The 24,473-nt window shown below is 43.9% G+C and overlaps 1 protein-coding gene across 1 annotated transcript; it reads left to right on the top strand.

The window, feature by feature from the left end:
- Positions 1 to 6,778: 6,778 nt before the first annotated feature.
- ccnd1 (cyclin D1) lies at positions 6,779 to 23,687 on the top strand. The gene is made up of 5 exons (XM_042341474.1): positions 6,779 to 7,245; positions 9,211 to 9,426; positions 11,403 to 11,562; positions 15,556 to 15,704; positions 21,022 to 23,687. Exons 1-5 carry the CDS (start codon positions 7,048 to 7,050, stop codon positions 21,175 to 21,177), a joined length of 879 nt encoding a protein of 292 aa, XP_042197408.1. The 5' UTR covers positions 6,779 to 7,047; the 3' UTR covers positions 21,178 to 23,687.
- Positions 23,688 to 24,473: the final 786 nt, after the last annotated feature.

Below are 24,473 nucleotides of genomic sequence, written 5' to 3' on the forward strand. Positions count from 1 at the left end.
TTTTCCGAGGATAATAATTCCTTCAATAAAATAATAATAATAAATTGGTCACTTCAATCCACGACTGTTTATGGAATGCTGCTGTGCGCAATTGGCTGCCGTGTTTCACTCACAAAGTATGCAGGCAAGTTATAGTATATTCTGTGAAGCGCTTTGAGACGTCTCGAAGACATGAAAAGGTGCTATATCAAATGCAAGGATTATTATTAGTAGTAATAGAATCAAAAGTTTCTCCTCTTTCCACCACACCACAGCTAACGTTAGGGCTGCCATGACATGCCTGATGGCAAAATAAATGGGACACAAAAGTCAGCCCCTTACCCATTCATTACTACCAAAAGCTGTGAACTATAAACATGATTAATTTCACTGCTGCTTTGTTTAAACATGTATTCAAGGACAGAGCACAGACTTCTCTTGTGACAGCTTATTGACATTTGTCACAGTTTGTTGAAGTTTGTCACCTCACGGCTCACTAAAGCCAGTGGTCCATTAGTGTCAATGGCAAATTTGCACCCATGCCTTAAGCCAAACATTCTTTGCTTATAAATGAGATAAAAGAAAAACAAACATATGGTTGGAAGAGCATACTGTACTTCAGAGCATAAAGGGTGAAATGAGGAAGACCATTCAACACATCAATTCAATTCCACTCGAGGAACTCAAACACTGACTGCCCTTGTGAAGGGTGCTATATAAATGCAAGATGTTATTGGTATTGTTGTTCTTGCTGCTTAGTGTCTGCCATGTCTTGGATATCACTCATTTAATTCCCAGGTTATCTATTTATCTCCACAATTTAACCCGAGCTGACTGCTGACCGCACCACCCAACCTCTCCAACCCAGGAATCCATCATGTTCTGTGGAACATTTGATCATCTCAAGTCTTTACTTATCACTGGAACTACCAATATTGCTCCCAACAAAATATTTATTAATATTGTAGGTGCATATTTACACCTACAATATTTAACATTTATTATTTACACTAAATTGGAGAGTGAAGTAATATTCCCTTACGAATCTCTGAGGAAGTAAGCAACTTCTTGTTGAGTACAGCATCAAGTTACTGAAATATAAACTCAAATGAGGAAGAACATAATTGTTTTTAAAAAATGCCATTTAGCCCATTGAGCTGTCATGGTTTGAAGTCTGATTCGAGACACATTGATGTCCATCCTGCCTCAACCCAAGCCTGTATCCTCCCACTCCCCGGCAACCAGGAAATTTACCATTTCCTTCTTCAAAGAATTCACAAGATTCAGCATTCAATAATAATAATTAATAATCCTTGCGTTTGATTTGGTGCCTCATCACATTTTTGTGCCTTATCACATTTGGTGCTCTCAAAGAGCTTCACAGAATATACTGTAAAGTGAATTGACTTGTTCACATGATTATTCAATAAATTTGCAACTCTAAGTGAATAAATTGAAGATGTTGTTCTATCCCATGTTTTAAAGCTTCTAATCATGTCCTGATTCATTTCACTTGTTTCCCCCATAAAGAACAGCTCAGGCTCCACCTTATTCATTCATTGCAACTTTTGTTCCAAATCCCCATATGCCTTTTCTGAGGTTCAAAGACCAGACCTGGAACAATGCTCTCAATTTAATCTCAGTAATGTTCTACACACTTATTATTAGTTTCTTGGATTTACAGATGCAACGATTATTATTTATCACATGACACTTGAAAGGCTGTTAAAATTATTACAACGGACTGGTCTACCTTAATTAATTTTTATTAATTGAAAAGCAATGCAAATGGTCTATTCACAAACACAGACCCTTAGTCAATCTGTATCATACAATGCACATCGACAATAGTAGAAATAATCCTTACATTTGATATTATGCCTACAACAGTGAATTGGGGTAAAGTGCCTCATAGGTAACCATCAAGAACAATGACTCTGTAATTGTAATCAATTCAAACAATGCACTGAAATGTGTACACAAAATATCGTCAACCAAACATGTGCAAAGAGAACAAAAGATTTTATTTAGACAGACCAAGATGCTATAACAAGCTTCTTCCAAATAAATGCAATATATTTTGTGCAATATAGATGCCCTTATGCCACAAATTCACTTCCACTCATTTCTTGGACATGAAAGTTCAAAGCAGAACAAACATATTTACCTAAAATGAAGAATAGTTTGTGTTTCGCCCAAAGAATACACAATTAATCCACTTTACAGTATATCCTGTGAAGTGCTTTGAGACGTGTAGCAATAAGGCGCTATTATCAAATGCAAGGATTATTATTAACATTATTTATAGTCATTTGTCATTTTTAAGTGACAAGACCTCTTTATGCTGCAACTGAAATGCTGATGAAATATTCAAGCACACAAATAGAAATGACCAAATTTTTTAGTTTTGGGTGGAACCAGATTAAAAAAATGAATCGTCACTGTTGATAACTGTACCTTCCCCCGTATTCCCAAAGAGTTACGAAGTTACACCTCTTGTCAATTCATAATAATAATAATAATAATCCTCGCATTTGATACAGCGCCTTATCACGTCTTTGAGACGTCCGAAAGCGCTTCACAGAATAGACTCTAAAGCGAATCGACTGTGTACTTTGGCGGGCGAACCCCGCAACTATTCTTCATTGTGCCGTGCGCAATCGGCTGCCGCGTTCGCCCACACACATGACAGTCAATTCACTTTGCGGTCTCTTCCGTGAAGCGCTTTGGCGCCTCGGGAAGACGCGAAAAGCCCTGGATCCAACGCAAGGATCATTATTAATTACCATATCGTGGGTGAAGTACACGCGGGGCCCCGCTGTGAACCTTCGGGACCGGGAACCGAGTGCGCGTGAATCTGCGGGCGTGTAATAACACTGCGAAAAAAATATATGCTGCGTTTAGTGTGACACCTGTCCCTCTCTCTCTCTCTCTCTCTACCTGGTTTACCTGGGCTCCTGCCTACCTGTGCGTCAGCCCCACCCAGTACCGTATCACCCCGACTACCTGACGCACAGTGTCAAGTCACTGTGTAACGTGCAGCCCCACTGGAGAAACCCTGCAAGGACAGTCTGGCCGACACTTGCATTGCATCGGTGCAAAAAAAAAGAGAGAGAGAGAGAAAGTGAAATGTGCAGCACTTTATGGGGGAAAATATTTTATTTACCTATTTTAAAAAAAAAAGCATCGTGGACAGGCGGTGTGCGTTTGGAGCATTGGTCTTGGGGGGGAAACAAAAAAAACCACACGGTTGCAATGGGGTTATTTTCTCAGAGAGGGAGTGGGGAGAGGGAGAGAGGGCACAGGATGATTTGAATCCAGACTCTGAACGATGTGCAATCCGAACTCGACCACTGCATCCGTCTGTCTGTCTGTCTGTCTGTCTGGATGGATGGATGGATGGAGAGAGAGAGAGAGAGAAAGAGAAAATAAATTGATTAAACTTATCACTCTGAAACCGACAAGGATGCAAACAGCTGCCCCCAAACACTGGGTTTCTAATGATGTTGCAATAAGTTCACGGGGTGCAGGAGAAAGTCTCTCTGAGAGAGAGAGAGAGAGAGAGAGAGAAAAAATATTGCCACTTGTCTTTTTTTTCGTTGCCATTCCAGCAAAATAATAATGCGCTGAATGTCATTCATTCATTCATTCATTCATTCATCCATCGCCGGTCATTTTTTTCGACCCCTGTCATAGAGATATTGCATTAATAGCGCCGCCCCCTGACCGGGATGTTTGCAATCTATCAATCGCAGAGGATTAAGAGGGGAAAAAAACCCGAATGACTCACGTTTCCTTCCTCGATGCAGCGCACATCGATGATTTTTGTTTAAAACACACACACACAGAGACACAGAGACAGTCACTACACACACACACAGAGACACAGTCACACACACACAGAGACACAGTCACACACACAGACACAGTCACACACACACAGAGACACAGTCACACACACAGACACAGTCACACACACACAGAGACACAGTCACACACACACACAGACACAGTCACACACACAGACACAGTCACACAGAGACACACACAGACACAGTCACACACACACAGAGACACAGTCACACACAGAGACACACACACAGTCACACACAGAGACACACACACAGTCACACACACAGTCACACACACAGAGACACACACAGACACAGTCACACAGAGACACACACACAGTCACACGCAGACACACACACACAGAGACACACACACACACAGTCACACAGAGACACGCACAGACACACACACCCACACACCCACAGAGCTAATAGACTCAGTAGCATAATACCCCTCTCAATACCCTCTTCGCTCCCACACACCCACACAAACAAATCCGAGTCGCCTCCCACAGGAGAGCGGTGAGATCTCTGTGTGTGTGTGTGTGTGAGTGTATGTGTGTGTGCGCGTCTGGTGTGAGTGTGTGTGTGTGGTTGTGTTTTAAGTGAAATTCACCCCATCCCCTCGGTGTTTGACAGATGCTGTGGGGTGGCTTTGGCAGAACCTGGATCCCGGGAACAATAGCTTAGTTGTATTACGGTAATTAGATGCAAACGGAGCATGTGGACTTGTTAACATAGGCGCAGCCTGGAATCCCAGGAATGTCCCGGCCCCCAGTCACCATCATGCGACAAGATTCACCCCCAAACACACGCAGGACCCCCCCCCCCCACCCACCCACCTCCTCCTTTCCTACCTTCCCTCCCTCCCTCCCTCCCTCCTTCTCTCCCTTCCTCCCCCCAAAACCCCCTCTTCCACATCAAATCGACCCATAATAAAAGAACATAAATAGAACCATAAAGACATCCTCTCTCTCTCTCTCTCCTCGGAGGTGGAGGTGGAGGGGGTGGAGGAGGTGGTGGTGGAGGTGGAGGAGGTGGTGGTGGAGGTGGAGGAGGTGGAGGTGGAGGAGGTGGTGGAGGTGGAGGGGGTGGAGGAGGTGGTGGAGGTGGAGGAGGTGGTGGTGGAGGTGGAGGAGGTGGAGGGGTGGAGGAGGAGGTGGAGGGGGTGGAGGTGGTGGAGGAGGTGGAGGAGGTGGTGGAGGGGGGAGGGTGGTGGTGGAGGTGGAGGAGGGGGTGGTGGTGGAGGGGTGGTGGAGGAGGTGGTGGTGGAGGGGGGGGGGGGGGGGGGGGGGGGGGGGGGGGGGGGGGTGGTGGAGGAGGGGGTGGAGGAGGTGGTGGTGGTGGAGGTGGTGGAGGTGGTGGTGGGGGCAGAGGTTTGTTATTATTTTTTATATATCCACCCAATTTGAAGTCTTGTCTCCCAGAGGGATGGCGATTGATTAAAAGTGCAACGATGTTCGAGAGCTCCGAAGGCGAAGGACTGGAACTTTCACACAGATATATATATTGATGATACATATATCGATGCATTATTTAGAAATAAATCGCAGACTTTTTTTTAAAAAAAAACGCGAGTTTGGGGGGTGAGTGGATGGCAATGGAATGGACCGACTGACTTGCAACGCAACGCAATGCAATGCGTAATTGTTTCGAGAGAGGTATTTCGGATCATAGGTGATTCCCACCTCGGATCGCCCTCGTTGCCCCACACACACACCCCCCACCCCACCCCACCCCAACCCCCCACCACCCCACCAACCCCCCAAAGCACACACACACTGCCCCAAGTGTTCCCCATCACATCCATGTGAACAAAAGGGATGGACTAGAGGCTGAGTGATCGATGTACAGCCCAGATCTGCCTGGTAACAATCTTTTTCGCGATTGGTTATGCTAATACCTTCTCCTCTGTTTCTACCGGAGTGAGGAGGTTCCTCTCCTACATCCAGGACGATTTGCCAAAAAAAAAAAAAAAAAAAAATTTCATCCTTAAATTTTCCAGTGGGCGAACTCTTTTTTTATATATGTAATATATGTGCAATATATATATATATATATATATATACAGTATGTGGATCTGTACCACACACACCCACACACACACACACACATGTTTTTCAGGAAGGCAACATTGCTTGAATATAATATCCCGGGGATAAACTGGGCTGATCCTTGGATGGTGTGTTGGTGTGCGGGGGTGGGAGAGATCTCAGTGTGTTTCAGGGCAAAATGCACCAAAAAAAAGGGGTGGAAAAGAAGAAAACTTGGGGGGGGAATGACTTTTCGTAAAGGGGGCATTTTTCCCCCTTATAAACTGAGCAGATTTCAATCGAAAATTACTTGCGAATAATGTCATTATTTTTATGCCTCCAAATGCATATATATATTATGTTAACTCAACTTGTTCATTGAATTACTACTGTTCGTCCACTTTTTTTAAGTACAGTATTGTATACAGACAAAGTAGCGCTGGAGTGTCAATCAATCAATCAATCGATCAATCAGTCAATCAATCAATCAATCAATCGCTGATTGATAGCTGACTCCAAACTTCCTTCCACTCTCTGACAATAGAGATCTCTTAAGATGGGGGAGAGAGAGAGACAAAAAAAAGGTCGTTTCTTTATTATTATTATTATTATTATTATTATCATTATTATTATTATTATGATTTCCACGATTCTTAAAATAAAAGTCCGGTTCAAGTCAAGTCTCTCTTGAAGCTCCCGGAATAAAACACCCACTCTCTGCAAGAAGCCAATGCAACCGGCGATCAATAAGGGTCGTGTTTTAATTTGCATTGATAAAATCCTGCCTCGTCCCCCCCCCCCCCCCCCCCCCTCCCCTCCCCTCCCTCCCTCCCTCTCTCCTCTTGCAATGGATGTGAAGGAAGGAGGGAGGGAGAGGGAGAGGGGAGGGAGGGAGGGAGGAGGAGAGCGAGGGGAGGGAAGGGAAGGCTTTAAGGCTCTGCCCCTGTGGTGGCCTCTCTAGTTTCTCCTTTGATCTTGCAGTCCCAGCTGCTCTGCATAACAACAACTAAAAAGGCATTGCGTCACTTGCGGGCAAGTTTTGTTGAACTGTAGCCTCCAGAGGCAAACCAAGCATCCTCCTCGATTTAGTCCATGCGATAGAGAGAGGAGGGAGAGAGGAGAGAGAGAGAGAGAGAGAGAGTGTGAGAGAGAGAGAGAGTTGAGCTAAGCTAAGCTCCCCAGCCATGGAACATCAGCTGCTATGTTGCGAGGTGGAGACCATCCGGAGAGCCTACAAAGATCCCAATTTGCTCAATGACCGAGTCTTGCAGACTATGCTCCGCACGGAGGAGAACTGCCTGCCCTCCCTCAGTTACTTCAAATGCGTCCAAAAAGAAATCCTGCCATCCATGAGGAAAATTGTCGCAACTTGGATGCTGGAGGTTTGTGTGTGGTGTGTGGTGTGTGTTGTTGTTGTGTGTTGAGAAAGTGAGAGAGAGAGAGAGAAAAAATAATACCAAGCCAGCCAGATGTTCCACTTTATTTTTGCACAATTTTGCAAACTATTATTACTATATATATATATAGATATATGGATAGATATATATAAAGGAGAGCCAGACACCCCCTCACTCTCTTTGACCCAAGTTGCTAAACTACTTTCCTGTGACTCTGGAACCCAGTCCCCCCAACTCCCAGTAAAGCCAGACAGCTCTGCACCTCCCCCGTACATGTTTCTCCCCACTGTGCACCCTCTGCCTAATTGTTGCGGAATTTTCAAATCTTTTTTATTTTTATTTTTATTTTTATTTTTATTTCTCCCTCTCTCCTAAGTCTCTCTGTGTGTGTGTGTGTGTGTGTGTGGCTTTTGCAAAAGAGAGAGAGTTTAATAAAAAGACCCAAACGCCTGCACTTTGCAGCTCGAAAGAAAAGGGGGTGAATTTGAAGATGAATTGCCAGTGGGTGTGGGTGGGGGGGGGGGGGGGGTGGAGGGGGGGGGAATGGGGGCACGGGGGGGGTGGAGGGGGGGAATGGGGGGCACGAGTTGCATTGGCAAAAAGTCTGCCCTGGGTCGGGGCTGCGAATTTATTTTAAAATAAATAAGTATGTACACGTATGCAGTGCGGTCGTTGCCAGTACAATACGCCATCTTTGTTGCGTGTTGCGGTGAAATAATTTTTTTTTTGCGCTTAAAAAAAAAGAGGGGTTTTTTTTTTTTTTTTTTTTGGGGGGGGGGGGGGGGGGGTGAGAGAGGGGGGAAAGAGAGAGAGAAATATTTCCAAATGAATTGAGACGCGACGTGGAGGAAGTTGGGGGGGGGGGGGGGGGGGACTTCGCAGCGAGCGGTGGGTTTCGTGTGGCCGAACCGTACCGAACCGAACCGACAGCGCAACGGGGGGACTCTCGGCCGTGCGGTGCGAGTGCGGGTGCGGGTGCGGTGCGGGTGCGAGTTTGCGGGGAGTCGCCTAAAGTTTGTTCGCGAAGAAGAAGAAGAAGAAGTGTTATCCTTTTATATACAGAAATAAATTGACACCACACACCACACACCCACCACCACACACACACACACGACCCCCTCCTCAGCATCTCGACACTCCCCGATAAACTCCTCAATTAATTCGCGTCGACTCGCACCAAAGTTGCGCCGCCGGTCTCCCCGCAGCCCCGGGGACTGGGGGGGGACGGGGGGACGGGGGGACGGGGGGGAGACATATGAGGCGTATTTTTCGATGCGTTTTCCCCATCGCTTCCCTTCGCTTTTTCTTATTTTTTTAAAAAAAATTAATTTCTGAAGTTTCCGATCCCCCGCGACTTCTTTGCGAGATATCCTCCGCACTCACTCACTCACTCACTCACTCACACACTCACTCACTCACTCACTCACACTCACCACCCACCCACCCACCCACACCCCCCCCCCGGGCTGTGAACTTTAGTTCTTTGCTCAGACAAAACAACCCCCAAATCGTCCAAATCCCATTGCAATCGAAAGAGGATCGCTTTCTGCGGGTTTTCGTGTGGTTTTTGTGGCTCGGGCTATTTTTTAAATATTTTTAAATATTTTTTGAAAAGATGACGGAGTGGAAATTCAGACCCGACTTTGCAGAAGAGAGAGAGAGAGAGAGAGAGGGAGAGAGAGAGAGAGAGAGAGAGAGGGAAATAGCGCAATTAACATTGAACGCTAACTAACATAATCCCAATCCGTTGCTCAGAAATAAAGAGATTACGAATTAAGGACATAATATTTCCAGTTTTGTTGGAGTTGTTAATTTCAAATAAATATTTTTTTTGCTGCAACTAATCTTCCACTTTTTTTTCCTCCTCCTCCCTCTCCTCCCCTCTCCTCTCCTCCCTCTCCTCTCCTCCCCTCCCCTGTGTTTTCTCTTCCCTCCCACCCACACAAATAGGTTTGCGAGGAGCAGAAATGCGAAGAAGAGGTCTTCCCATTAGCCATGAACTATTTGGACCGCTATTTGTCCATCGAACTGACCAAGAAAACCCACTTGCAATTACTGGGAGCGACGTGTATGTTTTTGGCATCGAAAATGAAGGAAACTATTCCATTAACAGCGGAAAAACTCTGCATATACACAGACAACTCCATCAAACCCGAGGAATTACTGGTAAATTCACCCCCCACCCCCCCCACCCCCTCCTCCATCATTGCAACTCGTATCACTTTCACTATCATTTTTTTTATTGAAACATATGTCCTCCACCACCACTTCTCTCTCTCTCTCTCTCTCTCTCTATATATATATATATGCATTAATGATTGCTAATAAAGTGGCTTTTCTACCAACGATTGAAATACAATCGAATGAAACGGTGACACCGACACATTCCTGGCAGTGATGTGTGCAAATAATATCACGTCTCAATAGTGTGTTTTTTTAGCCTCCCCGAACCCCCCCGACCTGCAACCCCCCCCCCCCCCCCAGACCTGCAACCCCCCCCCAGACCTGCAACCCCCTCCCCAGACCTGCAACCCCCCCCCCCCCCCACCCCCCCCAGACCTGCAACCCCCCCCCCCCCCAGACCTGCAACCCCCCCCCCCCCAGACCTGCAACCCCCCCCCCTCCCCAGACCTGCAACCCCCCCCCAGACCTGCAACCCCCAGACCTGCAACCCCCCCCCAGACCTGCAAACCCCCCCCCCCCCCAGACCTGCAACCCCCCCAGACCTGCAAGCCCCCCCCCCCGACCTGCAACCCCTCCCAGACCTGCAGCCCCCCCCCCCCCGACCTGCAACCCCCCCCAGACCTGCAACCCCCCCCCCCCAGACCTGCAACCCCCCCCCCCCGACCTGCAACCCCCCCCCAGACCTGCAACCCCCCCCCAGACCTGCAACCCCCCCCAGACCTGCAACCCCCCCCAGACCTGCAGCCCCCCCCCCAGACCTGCAAACCCCCCCCCCCCGACCTGCAACCCCCCCAGACCTGCAACCCCCCCCCCCAGACCTGCAACCGACCCCCCCCCCAGACCTGCAACCCCTGCAACCCCCCGACCCCCCCCGACCTGCAACCCCTCCCCCCAGACCTGCAACCCCCCCCCCGACCTGCAACCCCTCCCAGACCTGCAACCCCCCCCCCCCCCCCCCCCCCCCACCATGTGCACAAGTCTTATCAGTGCGCCTCAAACCATTGCATATTGCAATGCATTTACTTATTACAGGTTCAACATCTGGACGGTGTGCGTCTCTCTCAGCCTTTCGCAGCCTTTCGCCTCGAACCACACCACAGGCAAAACACTGCAAAGCCGACACACACATTGACCCAAGTTTTGGTTTTATAATAATAATTAATAATAATACTAATATTTTTGGGTGACATTTATGCCCCCAAAAAAAATCCATCTTAAGAGCGATCGATGTCCCCCAAACCCCAACATCACACGCCATCCACTGCACTGGTTGTAAGAGCTCGGAAGGGGTTTTAAGAACCAAACTTCAATATGTGACATTTTATCCCCTCTTTTTTTTGTTGTTGTTGTCGTCGGTGCCCAATGTCTCACTCTCGGGTTGGAGTGGTCCCAGTCTGTGTTTGCGGACCGCGAGCGACCCCTATCGGCCCGAAGGAGAAAAGACAACCCCCCACCAGCGGACAGGACGCAACACACCTAACGAGGTCCCAATTACTGGGGGAATTGCGTTACTAAACGGAGCGCATTGGTTTGTTTATCTGCCACAAGGCGCACCCACCCCCCCCCCCCCCCCCCCCCCTCCCCACCCACACACCCCCCACCCACACACACACCCCCCACCCACACACACACCCCCACACCCCCAACATTGCAATAAAGTCGATCTGTTTTACTGCAACCCGTTTGCTTTTAGAAAAAAGGAGAACACCGTTGCTCTGAGACTGTGTGTGTGTGTGTGTGTGTGTTGTGAAGAGGATGAGAGTGAAGTCAGGAAGACAGTTCGCCCACAAATATACAGTCAATTCACTTTACAGTATATTCTGCGAAGCGCTTCGGGACGTCCTCCCGACGTGAAAAGCGCTATATCAAATGCAAGGATTATTATTATTATTATTATTATTATCATGTGTTATGTGTTTTTTCTCTCTCTCTCTCTCTCCTTCCCCCTCCCCCTGTAGCAAATGGAGCTGCTTGTCCTGAACAAACTGAAGTGGGATCTGGCCTCTGTGACTCCTCACGATTTCATTGAACATTTCCTCAGCAAACTGCCCGTCCCCAAGGACAGCAAACAGATCATCCGCAAACACGCCCAGACTTTTGTGGCTCTTTGTGCTACAGGTACGGAGTGAGTCCAACCAGGAGGGAAACCCCCCCACCACCCCCCACCCAAAAAAAAGTTTTTTTTATTATTAGTAATAACTAAACAGAAAAAAAACCTACACATCTAAGAAAGAGGATGCACAACATTTTAGATTTTTTTTTCTGAAGAGTTTGTTGAGAGGTCCTATTGGTAAACTTTCGCGTGAGAGTATTAACATGAAAGATGGAGAAAGCCCAGGTGTGAGGCAGGAGCCTCCAAGGTTGGATGGTGTAGAAGGGAAATTAGCAATCACTTGCAGAAATTGCAAAGGGATTTGCTGGCATTTGGGTGCACAGTTGGGACCCTCAGGTGGCTTTGCGGATGCAACGCTCTGTACACAGCTACAGGTGCAACTCGCTACCGAAATGCACAGTAGGCGCTTTGTGTATTTTAAAACAAATCGTATTCAAATATCATTGGAGACATCTACTTTATATCTTCAGTTGAGGGTACAAGATAGCGTGGGAATTGCCTATTGGCGCTTGGAATATTTTATCTTTGGATTCTCATGATGTACTGATACTCTCATCACCCACTAACCACCTGAACGCGGCATCTTCCCGTCAAGGGACCGGTTGATGTACATTAAAACATTCCCCACAACGCCTCAGGGGAATGGAAGGCCAGTGCTTTACTGCGCGTGTGTGTGTGTACACAAATATTATGGTGAAGGTCTAAGACTATTGTTCCCCTTTATCAGATTTCAGATAGGATTGCCAGGTGCTGTTTTAAAGGAAGTGGTCCATTCTATAAACACAGAGTTTGTGTACAAATATATATATATATAAATGGTGAAATCAAATTAGTCATCTCAATAGCTAAGCATTATTAAAGTCAAAGTGGCTTCCGAACCCTATTCTCCCTGCTCTCCTCTGAAGCAAGTCTCGGGACATTCACTCCTCCTGTCCAAGATGTTGTCGTCCCGTCTAGACATCTCCCTGGGCGCCTGTCGGTGCTGTTCCTGGGTCCGGCCGCCAGGAGGCGCAGTTGAGTTGGTGCAGAACGCCAGGATTTCACCCCGTTTCTCGCCTCCTCAGGGCTACAGCTGCACTGGGGGGGAACTGGGGGAAAACCGCCCTCTAGGGGAATGTGCTGTGTAAGTGCAAGTGGGGGATTGGATTCAACCCTCACTGACACTAGGACTGTGACTCAATTAATAAATTAGTTCCTTAATTTTTTAAAAAAAAATTCTTATTTTAGCATCAGCGTTAAAGATGCTCTGATAGACAGCTACAGAGCCATTTCTGGCATTGAAAGCCACGGGGTTGATTGGACTGTTCTATGAAGTTGGCAGTGGTGACTGTGTTATATTGGTTCCCGTTACTCGCTTAGTCCAGCTTAACCACCTGTCCGCTAAGTTCCTGGTTTGAAGGCTACTCGTGCGGGTAAGGTAGGCGTTGAATGCACACAAGGTATTTTCCCATGGGGCGGAAGGGAGATCAAAAGGAGAGTTAGTTACTCACTCCCCTTGACTAGTCGTGCACATTTCAGGAGCAGCTATAGAGAGCAGCTCTAGTTGGAGGCCTGGGAGATTGCTAACCGGCTGAGAAGCCACCTCCCTGGGTGCACATCTTGTGTGGTCCAGGAGACCCGGGGAAAGGGAGAAGGGGAAAGGGAAGATATTTTTGCAGGAAAAAAATGCTGTCTCAAACCCAAATGCACCTGAATTAATGTTGAAAATGATCGATGTCAGTGTTTGCAAATTTGTCTGTTTTGGGGATAGTCTTTATTTAGATGCAAATTACACAATGCTAAGCTGTCAGATTTGTATCCAGAGTTCAATCTTACAGAAGTTTGAGCTTCTCTTCAGACTAAGGGAGTTATCTAGCTCCCGGCAGGATCAGAGAACGTTAGTCGTAATGAATTTTACTCCCAATTACTTGTGCTTTTTCCTCTCTCTTTGTATCTTCAAATGCATGCTTGTGCTCAGATCTTCGTTTTCTCGGTAGCAATAAAGAATGCCAGCGTGCAGGCTTATTTACAGAGAGCCAGTCGTAATTAGACTCGAGAAGCAGACTGTTTTCAACTAAGAACAGGAAGTTACCGAAAGCAAGGAGAGATGAGTGGGGGTAGACTTAAAGCCATTCAAGCTGCTGGAAAGTGAAAGGAAAGCTTGGAGTTATGTGAGCTGCTTTGTGGCTTTATTCTTGCATCTTGAAAATCTCTGGGCCCTTCCAGCTTGCTCATTACATTAGGATGGCAAGGCTTAGTTTTGCCAGGCTCGAACGTGCTTTGCTGTGCTGGCAGTCACAATGCAGAAACAAATCGGGGACTGTTCAAAGGTTGAGCATTGCTGGCATTCCAGTACTTTGAGCCATGGCTCCAGTTACTTTTTTTCTTAAAAAAAATAAGCAGTCTAGCCTAAAGGCTGAAGCACAACATTTGCCCCTGAGCAATGGGCAGAGCACATAAATAGAGTACTGAAGTAATTATCCTTTACAAAAGATTTAACAAGAAGTGGGGGGAAGGGATGATTTAAAGACTTAATGGAGGGATTACATTCAAGGTGATGTTGAGCAGAATTCCTTTTATGCACCCTCTGAATTGTCTACTTAATAGAGCTGGATTTTGCTAAAGACCTCCTTTGTGCTGCGGTAGGTCAGAAAAATTACTAGCGTTGTTTGAAGTTAACACATAATTGCTAGTAATGAATAGATCTTGGCATGGCCTAGCAATCCCCAGTTACCTCTAAAAGAAATATTCTATTTACTGAACGTTAGAAAGGCATCAATGATAACCCGATCTCACTTTCAAAGAATACAAACCCCAAAAGACTGGTGCCGACTTTTAATGACATATTTCTAATAATTATAGAGTTAAACGCGACTTCTTATTAACGGCACAAACTTGAAGCCATCTTTCTTCGTGTTAATTTATGTATATTCTATATTCTGCCCCCGATTCAAGAATGTGACAAGTCAGAACCTGTGGTATCTCTGGAAGTGAATTCTGTAAGCAGTTTTGATTTGCCTGAATGAAAGGTTTTCATTCATAGCCCCAGCTCTCACTCGGTTTGATGGGACTGCTTCATTTAGAATTGAAGGAGTGACTCGTTCCGTTTGGAATTTTTTTTTCTCTCTTTTTCTTTTTTTAAAGAGTTTCAGAAGCCGAGCCGCTCGCTTTTGTCTTCTTCAGGGTGGTTGCCATTATTCTTACAACACTGAAGTTGTTTATTCCTTTCGGATGAAGTCTCAGATAGGCTAGGAGGGATGTGTGCTTGAATTGATGGGGGGGGCCCCTTCCTTTTGTAGGCATGTCAGGTCCAATTCATCTCACCGCAGAGCCCTGTTCCTGCGCTCTCAATAGCACAAGATGAGGCGATGGAGGTCGACAATGATGCCACACTCTTCACTCTGGGACATCCAATTACAAGCCAGTGGCCCCCTAATTAATATGCTGAAATTAGTGGCCTCTGGTACAAATAATTCCTTGTTGTGTGTGACAAAAGGCAGACCATGCTGTTTGTCTGGAGCAGTTGTGAGGATAAAAGTGGACACAAAAATGTGTCTTTTAGGCTTCAATGTCACTCTACGCCTCGTAGAGTAGGAAGGGATGTTGGCCGGGGCACAGGTACCAGTGCTCGCTCTGAGCTCCTACAGATGGCAAGGTCTGAATTGCAATAATATGGTTCACAAAGATCCATGGGAGTGGTCTCGAGCGTGGACCTACAGCGATGCAGTCTGGCATGGGACTGAGCCGGCTGTCAGCGTGGTGTCAGATCAGAATGTCGTTGAGTTTGTGCCAAATCCTAGAGGCCTCCGTCACTTAGTTATGCCACATTACACTGAACTGCAGTTACTGCGGTGGAGGACAGCCAGCAGCAGAGAACGATTGCGGGAAGAAGAAAAAAAACAGTGATAAGTTTATTGCCTTTCATTGGGGAGGGGATGGGGAGGGCAGTGTTCGTTTCTCTTTTATACGAGCTGATTATAATACCCTCATTGGTTTTCTCTTTTGTTTTCCTTTTGCAGATGTAAAATTTATCTCCAATCCCCCATCCATGATCGCGGCTGGCAGTATGGCTGCAGCTGTCCATGGCCTCCATCTAGGCAACAGCAACAGTTTTCTCTCCTACCAGCCCCTCACAGACTTCCTATCACAAATCATCAAGTGTGACCCGGTAAGTGTATTCGACTTAAAAGCAGACTTTTTAAGAACCCAAGTGAAGGGGTTCGCAAGGACAAAGTACCTCCTCACTTCATGTTTTCAGCGATCCACTCCACCCTTCCATCCTATTATATTCCTGCTACTCTTTTAACGACAAGGGCTTGTGTTTGATTAATCCACGTCTTGTTGGGTAATGGTTTCCACATCAAAGCAAAGCAAATACGTGAAATGATTTAGGATACAGCATTTAAACGTGGTCTCAGTTCCATATTGATTTTCCTTAATGCCCAAAACAGGAGTTACAGTGTGCATCAATTTCATTGTAGAGGTTAAACATGACCCAGCATTAAATTTCATGAGTAATAAATGTGATCGATGTATAATTCCAGTACCTAATCCAGATAAAATTGGTCGTTCACTTCATGGCTGTTTGTGGCAGTTGCCATGTTCACCCACAAACAGTAAATCTTAAGAAATAACTTTGCAGTAAATCTTAAGAAATAACTTTGTGAGACATTTCGACAAGGCATTAAAGTACTATATCCAATACAAGGATTTTTAAAAAATATTATTGGTAGTAGTTTGCAGAGCTGTGATGAAATCCCATGTAAAAATAGTTTTATTCCTGCAAATTAATGTTACCAATTAAAGAATTCAGTCAAAAATAATTCGATTTAATGAGTATGGAATGCCTTGGGAGTGAAAAGAGACCATTGGTAATAATAGCCTTGTTATGTACTGGTATCTCTACTGAGTTCAACAGAACAATAGCCCTGTGATGTGTGACTCTAGTGGCGATCCAGCAATTAATAGTGTCAGTTCAGACAGTCAGAGGGTTAAACTCAAAAGGAAATGGCTCATAAAAACGTGATAAATGGACCTCATGGTGTCTGTGACCTTATGTGTGGCCTGTAACCCGACACCTCTTTATGTCAAGTGGTGCAAATGCCTTTTATTCAAGATTTCCTAATGATCTGAGTCGATTTTATTGTACCTTGCACCTATGCTGCGAAAGTCATCAGCCCAGCCTCTTAATGATTACATTATCTCATTGTTAGGCAGATTGTGGCCTGATTTATGCTGTAGCTTTCTTCTGCCACTGGACAGCAGGAGATGTGCATCAGTAGTATTGGGCAATAAAGCAGTCGAGAATCAATTGGCCCAGGAAGACAGTTTACAAATGGGAGAGCGAGTGTGTGACACAGACATGCAGGAGTTTTAGACGAGAGGTTTGCTTTGTTGGTTTGTCACAATAGAAAAGCAACGAAGTGTTAGAAAGTGTAAAAGATTAACTTCATTGTAAAGCAATGTTCCCCTTTACAGTGTTAGGAAATACTCTTATTGGAAATGAACAAAATAAGGGACCACAATTACTCCAATTGCAGCATTGATGTGATATGTAGCAACTGTTAACTTGTGGGATAGTGATTAAGACTGGAATGATGTACTTAATGGACCTTTAAGGTCAGGACCATACTCTTTATATTTCCTCTCTCTTTCTTCCAAAGAATTGGCCTCACAAGAACCTTTCCATGGTTACTCAGTAGATGGCAAAATAAACAGGATTTGAGTCAATTTGACTGCTGTGATATTTATTAAGTCCATCATAAAAAACCCATAAAAAGTCTGAACAAGGTGGTGAAGGAAGCCTCAGTAAAACTGCTGTTCTAAAGTAGTCATTTCCCTTACAACCTTTTTAGTGTTCCCATATTTCAGGATATTAATAATTATGTTAATTTTATTTTCTATTGGTGCTGCCGATGGGAGCATACCATAGCTTCAGAGGCAGTGGTCACCCATTTCTTCGTGCAAGTCTTTATTTCCACCTCCCAACAGCACCCAAAATGGCAATGAGAGTTTAGGAAGACCCTTGGACAGAAAACTAAATGTGCAACCATACCTGTGTGGGTCTCCACATACACTGTTTCAGAGTTGCTCCCTGTTAGATTCTACCCCCGCAAAGTAAAGCAGGATCCTAGGATTAACAAACAGCCTCGGGACACTTCAGGGCTGGTTTTGTTTGAACTGGCTCTGAATTATCCTGCAAGACAAGCGTGCCTTAAGATATCCGAGGTTTTGTCCCCTGACATTATCTGTCATCTCACAATTGCTCGGAAATTAGTTGTTTTCGACAATACTTTGGAGTCGCTGCTTATCTATGAGATGTTCGAATGTAGGTTTAATAGGGGACAATTGATGAATATGGTTCTATCGATCAGCTGCTAAAAGAGAGAGAGAGAAGCACAACCTTTTTGACACACAAATAAGTAGGATGCTCTTTTCTAAGGGCACACACAGCCCTAACCTGAACGAATAATCGTCACCTGAGCAGACAGCACCTTGCTCTGAATCAGTCACTTGAACATTGGGTCTAATTTCCTGTTTTGACTTTGATCACAGGTAATTGGAACCCAAATAAGCATAATTGGGACCCTTGGGCAATCTCCTAGTTTTCAAAAGCTCTTGCCCCTTTGTCTGAAAGCCATGAATTTGCTTGGCCTGATCAGGTTTCCGTCACTGTAATTGTCTTTTTAGCTCAATCTTTTGCCTGTCCACACAGAGAACACCTTAGATTTGGCATCTGCTATTCCCAAAGAGATCATGTATGTAGGAACACAAGAGGGCAAACATATGAGACTTCTTGTCGTGCTGTGTTTAGGGAGACACTCCACTGCTGAATTCCTACTTAAAGCAATGGGACTTGTGCATTTGAGATAGCGTTTTCAGGTCTTCTAGACGTCCCAAAGCGCTTCACAGAATATACTGTAAAGTGAATTGACTGTATATTTGTGGGCGACCATATATTTGAAAGTGCTTGGATTACTTCTCTGTTCACAACACTTTAATGGAGGCCACAACCAGCCCTGATGCTGTGCAATGCCTTACTGGAAATGGAAAGCTTTGAAATGTTTTTCCACTGTTGGATTAGAACTTTTTAATTCTATGATCTAGTACAACGTTTATTCTGTGTTGGTTACGCTTTTTGGGTGTTTTTGCACCATTAGTAAGTAGAAAAGGTTGTAACTTGAAAGAGAAAAGGAGCTAAAAAAAATACTGATTAAAAGTGCGGACTGACTGAGGCGGGAGGCATATGTGGTACTATTCCACTTGTTTGGTTTTAGCAAACTCAAGTTATCCTTTCTGTTGTTTGGTCTAAGTTGCTGCTATCAGTTTTTTTTTCTACTCTTCCCTTTTCTTCACGAATACGTTGGCATGGCCTTCTTAAATAGGATCTGAGGTTGCTTCCTGCAGTCCTAGGTGTGTGTCCTTTGCTGCATTTACTGTGTTTGATCTTGGGCTTGAGGCCACTTTGTGTCTAGCTATTGGCAATGTTGTCACTGGTATTTAGGGTATTGCAAGAGAAGCTAATAGACATATTCTTCTGGCTGGCATTCTGATCACTGAGCCCTTTGGAAGTTTCAAAGGAACAAACTTGTGGAGACCTTTGTCCCGCGACCGTTGAGGCCGGGTGACAGGGTTCTGGCAGAAAGCAGAGGTACGATAAACTGAACGGAGCGAAGAAAAGCAAATGGCCTGGGTTTTTATAACATTTGTTCAAAGGAATTCTCGCAGAGTGGCGTCATGTTGAGATTCCTCGTGCAATGAAGCTTGGGAGGTGTCAGCTGAGGTAGTGTAGAAACTATCTATACATGTGTACTATTTATTACTTCTTTCTCTCTCCCCTGTATTGAACTTCACCCCCCACACTTGCGTTAATTCAAACTTAATTCAGCCCCATGTTATGAGGCCAAGTCTGTGTTTCAAGAATTCATTATTGATTAAATCCAGCTTTCTGAGCGTAGGTTCTGGGCAAGTCTCTTGAGATGCAGCAAAGTTGCCCATTGGATTGTCAGAAGCCACCTAGCAATTTGTTAAGACTAGTTATTATAAATCTCTGTCTCTCAGGAGTACACAGACTGCCTGGCTAGCTGACGAAAAAAAAAGAACAGGACAATCCCATTATGTCATGTATTCAAGATTATGATCCAGGGCCAATGAAAGTGAGAGTCTTAAATCGACAAGGATGCCCAATGTTACTGAATGGTTCAATCCCATTTAATAAGTTTCACCAATTACTACAGCAGTTGCCCCATTGTGATCGATAATGAACGTGCAGTGGTAACGCCAAACAAGATACATTGGAATATCTGAGCATCTTCTTAACTCTTCTGATACTAATCGGATTAATATTGCCTACAATGTGACTCTCAAATACAGCAGATATATAAGGCCCGAGGTGATACTTTGCGGCTTTGGTCTCTCCATGGGTTGTATCAAACCAAGATTATAATAATAAAGAAACTTGTAAGGTCGAGGGTTCCTGATTTTCAATGATTTCTAATAATTGGATTTGCGCTACTTGCAGTTCATACCTGACATTGGGTGTTTTTAATATCAAAAAAGTAAAACATAAACTGGTCAGTGAATACCCAAGTCGGAAAGAAAGTATTTGTATTTTTATAGTGCCTACGATGTCAATGTTTCGATGGTCTTCATGTTCAGCGACTGTTTTGTCTGTAGGCAAAAGTATGCAATGTTGTGGTAATAGGGGATAAAGGAGAGCGGATCACACATGAAGCACGTTACCAGAAGTCAAGTAAATTGAGTAACTGAGACTCAGGCAAAAGGGAGCAGAAGGCTGGTCGCCCTCTTTGAGAAATGTCATTCGTTCGCAGTCATGCACATCCTAACACTAATTCATCATGGAAGAGTGGACTCAGAGCAAAGCTTGCCATTCCAGAGGTCAGAGCAAATGGCAGGGAAAGGACATATCAAAATGCGCACTTGAAAGAAGTTAAAGGAGCTGGATTGATAAAAGACTTGGATTGAGCAATTCCATGATTGTTACTTTGTTTTTGTTTGGAATCCCAGACCTTTCATTTTCAGAGTCACAATGGGTTCCACTCTTTCATTTGGCTGTGGGATAGAGGCAGACTTAGCAATGCTGGAATCTTTCACCTAATGCACATTCTTGCCTTTCGCGCTCTTATTTGGAAGCTTCCTGCTACTGAGGTCTGGTGGAGAGCAGTGGCCCGTCTCCCTGTTAGACGCTAGAGAAACTGTGATCGTTACCGAGGCTTCTCATCAAACAATAGATTTGAGTGACATACCACGTATACCTGTTTTATTATAGACTGCAAAGCACATTCATTCGTCTTTTTGTGGCGTCCTGCACAGGTCCTGTAATAACATGATACTCTCTGCCCCACAAGGTCTTAGCATTCTTCTGTCAAAGCAATCAATTAAAAAAAAAAGTTTGAATTAATTTGTACTTGTTTGGCAGAATGTCCATACTAACCGACCCCACCTCACCTTTTGTCTTTGTATAGGATTGTTTACGGGCTTGCCAAGAACAAATCGAATCACTGCTTGAGACCAGCCTACGCCAGGTTCAACACAACAGTATACCCTCGGAAACAAAGACTGTTGAGGATGAACTGGATCTGTCCTGTACACCAACGGATGTGCGAGATGTGAACCTATGATTTCTAACAGTGGTCATGGCAACTTGCAAGGAAATGCTCGCTAAAAACATCATGACCTCCCCATTAACATCGCCAGGACATTGTAAAAGAAGGGGAAGTTCTTCTCTTTGCTTTTCAGTGCTCTGTTGCCCTTTACCATTCATTTTTAATATGAAATGGTCTGAAACTGAGGTTAAATAAAAACAAAAAAAGAAGGCATTTGGATAACATAACACGGCGTGTGTTATGCCACAAAAAATTGTGCAGATTATATGTATCATTAATGAAATAGTGTGTTTTATATACAAAAAAAATCAAGTGTTTATGCTTCTAAGTTTATAATAATAGGTGACAACAACAAAATGTCATTAGGGGAGGTATTAGAATTGATTTTTGAGTGTGAATGAACCATTTTTAATGTAGAAGAGGGTTTTAGGTAGTAACAATTTTAATCTTTTTTTTCTACAAAAAGAGAGAAAAAAAGAAAAAAAAAGTGCGTAGCTTTTACTGCAATCTAGGCTTTTCTATACCTGCTTGCATACGTGTCTAGTCACTTTATAATCAGTTTGTCCAGATGTTTATATGATTCCTTAGTGCTGATCCTCTTCACCTTATAAATGGTTGATGTAACCCATTAGTGTATTTTAGTACTCAGCATTATTATATGTTAATCTTTGGAGACTGTGGATTACCTGTGCTGAAGGCTTGTGGGTGCCAGCTTAATATAACTTGTAACTGCCCTTTTTACTACTCGTGGCTAAGTACCTAATTATACACACAGTTACTAATGGTATAATACGTTTTTAAGCCTTCATTTTATTAAATTTTTTATTTTTGACAGAGGAGACTATGTAAATACACAATGCTGGCTGGAGTCAACCCAATGCGGGCTTGCCAATGTCGGGTTTAATCCTTAGCCTTACCTTTCTTTTCTGAAACCATTCCATTTCGAAGCACTTTCAGTCAGTAGATTTAAAAATCCTTGTTTGTTTGTTTTTCTTTGGAGGAATTTTTTTAAAAAAAAAAACGAATTTAAATGGAATGGTTTAGAAAATACTATTGCTTGCCTGCACACGGATGTAGCAAAGCAAGTGAGTTGACTATGGTGTTTGAGAGGGAAATGGAACCTGGATCATGACATTCCAGTAAGTGGTAATTATATTCCAAAACTGCTGGCATCACTGACCTGTTTAGCGAAAGAACAGTGTTTAGAAATCTTTTTCATGTGCCAACTAATTTATAAATGGGGCCTACATAGATTTATTTTTCAGGTGTTTAGCGAAACGTAGAATGTAACTAGAACCTATTTGCTACAGAACCTATTTGCTTAATTATCCACAACTAAAAGAAAATTCTTCATCATGTAATTTATTTATAAGGTAATGTAGAACTATTTATTGTAAGACTGAAGTAGAAAAAAAAAAGAATCTTCTGGTAGAGACACATCACAGAGTTCAAGGTTAAAGTGTCTGTGTTGCAGATATAGGAGTTTTAGTCCTTATGGGAAATGTCTGTGTTTTTCATGCAGTAAATACATTTTTAAAGTACTCCTGTGACGTATGGTGTCTTTAGAAGAGTAAATGAAGATCCTCAGGTTAGGGGTAACTGAGAGGTTGAGGTCTGAGCTTTCACTGCTGGTGGCTTTAGTTTTCTAGTTGGTTTTGGTATATATAAAAAAAAGTTTCTTTACCTGACTGGGAGCCAGGAGCAATCCTGCCCAGGTGGTGTGTTGTGGTGATGACAATACATGAGGTGTAACCTGTCAATGACTAGTCTTAAGCCGTCAACCAGTTGGGAGAGATTAATTGAGTTTAATGTTTGAAACAAGACTTGCTTTTATGGCCTCACAGGTGTTGAGGATGTAACGCTATAGTTCTCAGATGACAGGATGTGATATGACATCTGCCTCGCGTCGACAAGTGAAATAGTCTTTGGGCCAAAATCTTATATCCCTGCCTCCGATCAAAGTGGCATTTGTGGCAGATTTTTAAAAAAATTTACATTACGTACGTTTCTGTGTTTTTACTCTGTGTTGCAACTCAGTGATCTTTGAGAGTTAACGTGGTTCGAAACAATTTTGCATTGTCCCCGACTCCAGCCACGCTCAATTGCTCATTTTGGACCCTGATGCTAACACCAGGTAATAATAGTGCTTAGAGTAAAAGTAGGGCTCCTTTCAGATGGGTGGAATGAGGCGGAAAACCTGGAAAAGCTGCTGCTATATCATGCCCCCTATAGAGAGAGCGAGAAAGGCCTGTAGGATTGGAATCCTTTTACTTATCCTTACTTCAGGCTCCATTTATACATTTAAAATGTTCCCTTCGTGTCCAGAAACACAAAACACCATAGTTACAATTCTAGTAGAAATGGTCTACTTGAAAACAGTTATGTTCGTTCCTACGTTTTCCCCCAGCTTTTAGGTATTGGTAGAAAATTTGCACATCTTGGTATGTACTGATGCTAGAAAGTAGTCGTGGGGGGGTGGGGGGAGGAGGAGGAGAAACTAAACTCAGTTGAAGTTGCGGTGTGAGGAGAATGTGATGGGAGAGCTTTTTGTGTGATACTGCCGTTAAGGTGTTGATTGTAAGAAACGGAGTGGACACTCCTTTGAGCTGCTATGGAAATGTTCCCAGCTTGGTTTGAAAATTAACATTGCTTTTTTTTTTTCTCTTTTTTTTCTTTTGTCATTGTGTTTTGCTGCTATTTTGTGGATCGGTTTTTTTTTTGTTTTGTTTTGTTATTACAATGCCATATACTGCCACGTTATAGGTTTAATTTTCTCATAGAAAATTATATTATTGACATCGGTTTTTTTGTAGATTTCGTTTTATTTTGTTTTAATGTGATCAGTTCTACTTAATGTGATTACTGCTCTATTCCAAAAAAAAAGGTTCCTATTCACATTACCTCAAACTACAGTTTAATAACCAGTCTTTTTACACCGGGTTTTTATTTCATACATTGCCTCATAGAACTGTTTTACTGAAAACTGAAATGCTTTGTACACTTGTCCAAAGGGATCTTGTAATGACAAGAATCCAGGATCCCAGAGGATTTGATGTATATTGTCTGAATTTCAGGAACATGTTACTGCTTACCTCAGTGTCATTTCTGCATGTGGCATCTCTGTTCTTCTGAACCTTCCATTTATAACCACAATACTGCAGAGACAATGGACGTTGGTTGTGCAAGGTTGTGTACCGAAAGGCGGTGTACTGTATTTTTATATTAAAGAAGATAATCTGTACTGAAAGGCCAAAGGCTGAATAGAGGTTTCACGTACCGACAAATATGTCTGTTTTTTTTTTTAAAAATCA

This window comes from Callorhinchus milii, unplaced genomic scaffold (assembly GCF_018977255.1).
Source record: "Callorhinchus milii isolate IMCB2004 unplaced genomic scaffold, IMCB_Cmil_1.0 Scaffold17, whole genome shotgun sequence".
Classification (NCBI taxonomy): Eukaryota; Metazoa; Chordata; class Chondrichthyes; order Chimaeriformes; family Callorhinchidae; genus Callorhinchus; species Callorhinchus milii.

Bases quoted from the DNA above. Each gene is read 5' to 3' on its own strand.
- ccnd1 (XM_042341474.1), top strand. From the start codon at position 7,048: ATGGAACATCAGCTGCTATGTTGCGAGGTGGAGACCATCCGGAGAGCC. The intron at 9,427-11,402 runs GTAAATTCACCC...CTCCCCCTGTAG, and splicing joins TCAAACCCGAGGAATTACTG to CAAATGGAGCTGCTTGTCCT. The intron at 11,563-15,555 runs GTACGGAGTGAG...TTCCTTTTGCAG, and splicing joins TGTGGCTCTTTGTGCTACAG to ATGTAAAATTTATCTCCAAT.